This window comes from Zeus faber (genome assembly GCF_960531495.2).
Source record: "Zeus faber genome assembly, chromosome: 8".
In the NCBI taxonomy this organism is placed as follows: Eukaryota; Metazoa; Chordata; class Actinopteri; order Zeiformes; family Zeidae; genus Zeus; species Zeus faber.
This window is the reverse complement of record NC_137195.1, coordinates 9861391-9868577: the sequence shown is the minus strand read 5'-3', so window position 1 is coordinate 9868577 and position 7187 is coordinate 9861391. Positions and strand designations below refer to the sequence as shown.

Here is a 7187-nt window from a genome sequence, read left to right as displayed (position 1 = left end):
GAGTTCATTGGATTTAATCAATGTTAACATGCAAAGAGATAATGTAATAAAGCACTTCAAAAAGGGACAGATGCTTATTTTTGTGCAAAAACAAATGCACAATTATTATATTATTATTTTAACCAAATGTGATAAAAAATACACGTTAAAAAGAAACAAGTGGATTTAGCCAAACAGCTTTGGTGCAATCACAGTGTCGTCCACCCCTGCTCAAATAAATAACAAAAAAAGCAAAGAACAGATGTACACATCCAGTTTGCATTGCAGTTTGGGTAAAAAACACAAACCTGCAGTATTCAGAAGCAGTCTGGTAAAAACATTTATCTTTATACATAAATAAAGTTGTTCTTTTTACAATAGATGAAAACCTGTTTCCGTGTAAAGTGCATCGTCAGGTTGGGTTTAAGGCGTAAGGGAACGAAGTGCACCTGAGACACCTGAGATGTGCGTAAAAAAACCCAAAAACCGTGGCAGTGCTGAGAGGTCCTGAGTTATGCGGAGCATCCAGTTATGGAATAATCTCTGTCCCGTATTCAGGAAATGCAGTGCGACAGTGGCATGGCAATTAAAATAGTCCTTTACATTTTGATAAGCTTATATCTCCACCATTCCGACTGTTGCCTGTCTGTGCACAAGAACATGAAACAAGACAGCGTAAAGGCAACAAGGAAATAAAAAATAAAATAAAAACAGTATTATGTTTTTTACAAAAATATTTAAAAATATTTAGTTTTATCTTTCGTATATATAATTTACATATACATATTTACAAAAGATAAAAAAAAAAGTAATTTCACTCTTGGCTCAGTTGGGGGAGGATGTAATAAACACACCGCCCTTCTCAGCGCCCGTGGGCTGCAGTGACACCTGTGGCACAATGAGCGCCCGTGGCACCATTGGCAGTGGCTGCGGCGTTACGTAGTATCTGAACTGCGAGGGAGGCGGCGGCGGCGAGAACACGGTGGTGAAGTACACCGGGCTGGTCCTACGGTGCTGGGGCCAGGCCGATGGAGGAGGGTAGTAGAACTGCTGACCGGCCGTATACTAGACATAGGAGGAAACAGAAAGGATAAAGTGTGCATAGGACCACATTTAGTACATTTTTATATATTTGCATATTACTTTTCTGTATTTTGGGGCTATTTTTGTGTATTTGGCTTTTTATATTTTAAGTGTTTTAATATTTATCAAATCTAATATTTATTTTTAACTCCGTGGATAGATGTGCACATACACAGATCAGCCACAACATTAAAACCACTGACAGGTGAAGTGAATAACACTGATCATCTGGTTCCAGTGGCACCTGTCAAGGGGTGGGATATATGAGGCAGCAAGTGAACAGTCTGTTCTTGAAGTTGATGTGTTGGAAGCAGAAAAAATGGTCAAGTGTAAGGATCTGAGTCACTTTGACAAGGAGAACATTGTGATGCTAGACGACTGGGTCCGAGCATCTCCAAAACGACAGGTCTTGTGGGCTGTTCCTGGTATGCAGTGGTTAGTACCTAGAAGAGCTACTGTAGCACAAACTGCTGAAAAAGGTTAATGCTGCTATGATAGAAAGGTGTCAGAACACACAGTGCATCACATCTTGCTGCGTATGGAGCTGTGTAGCCACAGACCAGTCAGAGTGTCCATGCTGACCCCTGTCCACCTCTGAAAGCAGCTACAATGGACACGTGAGCATTAGAACTGGACCATGGAGCAATGGAAGAAGGTGGCCTGGTCTGATGAATCACGTTTTCTTCTACATCATGTGGATGGGTGGGGTTAGGGTCCGATCCGATGGAGCATCTGTGGGATGTGCTGGGACAACAAGCCCGATCCATGGGGGCCCCACCTCACAACTTCCAGGACTTGAAGGCCCTGCTGCCAACGTCTTGGTGCCAGATACCACAGGACACCTTCAGAGGTCTGGCGGAGTCCACGCCTCCACGAGTCAGAGCTGTTTTGGTGGCACGAGGTGGAGCTACACAATATTAGTGGTAGGGATGCCCGGGTGAGGAATTTTTCCCACCGGTTAATAAACTCATGACAATACCGGTGTTACCGGAGTATCCCCGTTATGCACAGGCGCTAATTACACATGGAGCGAGACAGGTCCCGATATAGACCTGATCTAAAGTCATCCATTGCATCGTTCCTCATTCGACTAAGTATCAACAACACGCTTTGTATTTTACAAATAACCATTTTTAAAATTTGATGAATATCGGCGCTGATACGCCAAATTTAACTTAATGGGTTTTATTTCTATATGAAAAGAAAAGCAAAACGATGGTGGGGGGTAGTCGGCAAGTATTGTAATCGGTGTATGGCCGAACACCGTGTAACACCGATAACCGCAGCAACCCTAATTAGTGGTTATTAGTGGTGGTTTTACTGTTGTGGCTGATCGGTGCATGTTACTTTACCAATCCCCTCACCGTGGCAAAATCCTTGTATATGAAAACGTACTTGCCAGAACGAAGTCGTTCTGATGTGTGTGCCTGTGTGTGCATCTAGTACAATCTCGTCGGAAGCTGTGAAGGCCCGAAGAGTGGATTTTCTTTGCCGAGCTCTTATTTTTTAATAAGCCTCTTGGGCAAAATTTGTAACATCTCAAAATCCGTGACCCCCATCAGCTGGATTTCAGCATTGCGAGCGAGACGACAATATGGCCTCAGTTTGGATGTCGTACGCGCGCGCCTGCTTTGTACGACTGCGGGAGCTGACGCGAGTGAGAAATGTGTCAAAATGACAAAATTGTAGTGTATGTGGATTGAACGATGAATAAAAGTTATCATTATATAATAGTCATAATCATCATAATAACACATAATAACACGGGCCAGAGGTAAGTGTCACTGCCAGTTCACTTAATTACTGAACATCTGTTATTTTCTGAATTGTTGATGTATAAATTATGTCTTCAACATTTGACCCTCAGGTCAGGGGGTATGTCTAGGTGTTGTCTAGGACTTTATTCTCTTATTTTCTTTTCCGTGAAAATCCTCACCAGATTTCGGGCGAATTTGGGCTTGTTGAGTCTGTCCCTGTAGCCCCTCGCGGTCCTTTCGTGGACCCTGGGCACCATGGCGATCATGTATGTCTCTCGTGGCACCGCCTCCCCTTTGCCCTTCTCCGCCTCGACTCTGGCCTTTTTTCCCGCCCCGCGCTCCCTGGCCTCCTCCCTGGCCTCCTCCCTGGCCTCCTCCCTGGCCTCCTCCCTGGCCTCCTCCTCGGCGTCGCTCAGGTTTCCACATTCGGAGGAAGTGGCCGAGTGGTAGTCCGACGTCTCGGGGTTCCGCGAATCCAGGGCGGGGTGGTCTCGCTCTCCCTTCAGACGCTCCCTGCCCTCCTCCACATCTTGAAAATGAGCAACTGTGAAGGGCATGCCGTTTTCCCCGGACCTGGAGAGGGAGGGAGGGAGGGAGAGGGAGAGAGAATACGGGCTTTAGCGCAAACTCAGATTGTTTTTAATTTTCCATTTGTATATTTCTTAAAATGTGTCACGACATTAGATGTGCTACAATGAATATCGCCTAATTAATATTGGTAGTAGTAAGTGAGTTTCTACCCCACTGACAGTCTCACACACACACACACACACACACACACACACACACACACACACACACACACACACACACACACACACACACACACACACACACACACACACACTCTTTCTCCATTTTGTTTTCGGACTTTTAAGCTTTCTGCTTAATCTATGGTGTTCAATACCAATAACGGGCTGCTCTGCCCTACTGTTGCTAGAAATGTATTATACTAGTATAAACCCTAAGTACTAGCGGGACAGTTTTTTAGTGTGTGTGTGTGTGACTCACCGGGCCGACACCACCAGCGGGTCGATCCAGACCGTGACCTCGGGCGGGAAGGCCAGCTGGCGCGGCGCGATCCCACTCTGCTCGCACGCCTTCAGCAGCACGTCGTCGTACGTCGTGACTTTGTTCACCCTGATGCACCTGGGAGGGGCGGGGCGTCAAACATGTGCGTTCCACTCTCCCGTTTAGCCATTCATAATCTCTCAGAGTGCTGGGACGGACTCAAATCTCTAATGTGTAAAACTCAAAACACGCATGGGGACAGCTGGTGCTGTGTTGCCCCCACCGCCAAAGGAATTTGATTTGAGCAATAACGATTCCATTATCACACCATTTTTTTCCCCCAGCCGCCTATATTACCGCCATTACGGTAGCTGTGGATGTGCGAGGCGATGTTCACACTGCGATGGTCGGACATTCATACTTCCACGACCAATAAGCGAATTCTGTAACGAATCCTGATCACCGATTATCTTATTTTAACTGACAATCCAATTGCATATTGAATCTATATTTTTCGTTGTGGGAATCATGGGAACATACATTAAGACAATGTTCGGGGAGCGTCATAAAATAAATTGTTGACTTTTTTATTTTATTTTTTTTTTAATCGGGGGGAAAACTGATTCCATAGCATCAAAACGATGAACTCACAGCAAACACACAGGAGCTCGTGCTGGTCCCACTTTATCAATTTGTTTTGCTTACGTGTCCCAAACGTTGGTGCTCATTTCTACACGCTCCCACGATTGAAAATGATGGGTTGATAATTTGCCGAAATCCATGTCCGCAAATGTTTTCAACTTTTTTTTTCTTTTCGGGGTGGACTTATACCTGAACGCCTGTCCTTTCGTGGGACACTTGGGGTCCCAGTGGCCTTTGTACTTCTCGCACAGGAGCGTTTGCAGCTTCTCGGCGAACTCCTCCGCCTTGACAGCGTACAGCTGGCCGCGCTCCAGGGCCAAGCGCTTCAGGAAGTCGGCGCCGGCCTTCACCTCTCTTTTCATGGCTCCTGCGGGGGACGGGCGGCGAGAGGGTGCCGTGAGCCGCGACGTTTTCCGCCCACCCCACCCCTAACGGCCGGCGGGTTTCCGCGCACAACACAAAAAAATTCTATTCCACAATCTGCTGACGCGGGGTGTCGAGCGCCGGGTCCGCTTTTGACTTCTTTTATGTTCTCCTCCTACAAACACGTGTTTTTCATTCCGAGAAAATGTCAGATTGCGTCGAGGCAAATCCAGATGCAAATGTGCTCCGTCCTGCAGTCAAGGGCTTCCAGGGCCGGAGCGCCTTTATCGCCTGGTATCTCCTCTTGTTCGGCTTGCGCCCGTGTCAGCGTGTTATCTCTCTTGTTTTACACATTGGGTTACACTGTATATGCCCTGGGACCTCGTCATCGCTTTTGAGGTGCGAGAGCTACATTTTTTTTTTTTTTTGTGTGGATTTGGCCTTCGCGTCCGGGGTGGAGGACTGCCGAGAAGCGGGCCGCCGCCGCGTCACCGTCTGTCCTACGCCGCGAGAGACAATTACTGTTTGTGCAACGGGCGCATAGTCATGGACAGTACGCTGTTAAAAATGAAAACACAGCAGCGAAGCTCAATGGGTTCGTACGGTCATGTCGTTGCACGGCGCTGTTACTGAAAATTGTTTTATTGGAACGCTATCAGCTACCATTAGACCATAAATCCTTGGAACAGGCAGTTATTTTGTCTAACACACATACACAGCCTACAGAGGTCTGCTGAACTCTGCACTCACTTTTTTTTTTGTTGTTATTATAATTCAGGATTTCCTGATTGAGATTACTGGCACAACTGGAAACACCTGACAAGTTCTCTATGAGTTGAAACTATCCTGATCAAGTTATAAACTTATGATTATTATTTTTTTTAATCTTTGCTGATACAAGCGTCAAATTGCTAGAATCTCAATAGTAAACTAAAACAGAGCCATAAACCATGATACACAAACAAGTTCCATATTGTTAGGGGTATTCATTATTCCAAAATGATAAACAGTAGAAAAATAAATGTTGAATAAAGTAAACTTGTTTAAAAAGGTAATTTAAACGGCTTTTATAAAGGCTAGGTAAAGGAGCCATAGTGAAATAAAAACGGTAACGACTGGGAAATCCCCAATGGAAATTCTGAACTTCATGTGGGCTGTATCACTTTCGGCACTCTACACAATGTGTTATTTTACGAAAACGAAATTCTGCATCCTATTCAGAACATGATAATATAAAAAAAATTGATAATAAAAATAAATACATATATAATTCACATTAAAAATGAAATCTAAACGATTAATGTGCTGCCGGCGCCGCACACTTGTTATTCCACGCCGCACCTTATTAATATTTTTAGAAGATATTCCACTTTTTGAGCCCAAACTTTTGCCCAAGAGACTTCTACGGTAAAAATCCAGTCGCCATGGAAACGCATGTAAACATTTTATAGGGGTATATGCACGTACACGCACACAGGGCCTGCACACCTCCAAGTTCTCCGGGGATGGTGTGGTTTATACGGCCACAACTGGCAACATATATAAAAACATGATACATAGTTATTATAATAATAATAACAACAATACACAAATACGAAAGAAAAAAAAGTACTTTTTCCTGCTTCGGTACACACACTTGGTATGAAACGCTGCCCCTTGTGTGTTGGTTGCCATGGACTCCACATTTAAATATCACACCATCGGTTTGTTGTCCAGTGTTGGTGTCAAGTTGGTGCATTTTGGCAGAAACACAACAGTTAAAAACAAAAATCGAAAAATAACGCTTCAGAGTTAAAAAAAAAAACAAAACAAGAACCCCCGAAACAAAACAAAGAAACGCGACACAAGAGAGAACGTGCGACATGTGCCCCCATTCCTACGGCAGGGAACGCGGCACCAAGAATAAGCGCGACGGGCTGTTTCTGTACGTGACAAATAAAAGCAGTAAGTGTGAGGGCCGATATATCGTACGGGCTAGGAGGAGGAACACACTGAAATCATAGGCAACGTGAAAACTCTTACCTGAGACGTAGTCGCGCTGCGGCTCCTGCGGCTCCGTCCCCTGCTGCCCGCCAGCACGTGCTTCCACTTCGGTTCCAGTCAGCGCAGCCTGTGACGTCACCGTTACTCACTTCCTTCGCCACCACCCCCCCCCCCCCCCCTCCCCGAGTCGTTGCCCAATTATGTGACGCACTATAAGAATTACCATAAATATTTACCATTTATAGTCACCGGATCTTGTGAGGCTGAGGTTTTGTTTTGTTTTTGTTGTTGTTTCATTTTTTCTTTTAGCAACATAGGGACCCTTAAAACCAGGCCCAGATCATAAAGTACTGTACCGTACTTGGCAAA

The 7187-nt window shown here is 45.1% G+C and overlaps 1 protein-coding gene across 1 annotated transcript; it reads right to left on the bottom strand.

Annotated features, from left to right (window-relative positions):
- Positions 1–723: 723 nt before the first annotated feature.
- On the bottom strand, positions 724–3127 carry LOC307234045 (uncharacterized protein). The gene is made up of 2 exons (XM_080005597.1): positions 2999–3127; positions 724–1044 (listed from the first exon to the last, which is right to left on the bottom strand). Exons 1-2 carry the CDS (start codon positions 3083–3085, stop codon positions 805–807), a joined length of 327 nt encoding a protein of 108 aa, XP_079861723.1. The 5' UTR covers positions 3086–3127; the 3' UTR covers positions 724–804.
- Between the last annotated feature and the right edge of the window lie 4060 nt (positions 3128–7187).

Coding starts and splice junctions, on each gene's coding strand:
- LOC307234045 (XM_080005597.1), bottom strand. CDS start 3,085: ATGATCGCCATGGTGCCCAGGGTCCACGAAAGGACCGCGAGGGGCTAC. Junction 1,045..2,998: donor CCAAATTCGCCCGAAATCTG/GTGAGGATTTTC, acceptor TCCTATGTCTAG/TATACGGCCGGTCAGCAGTT.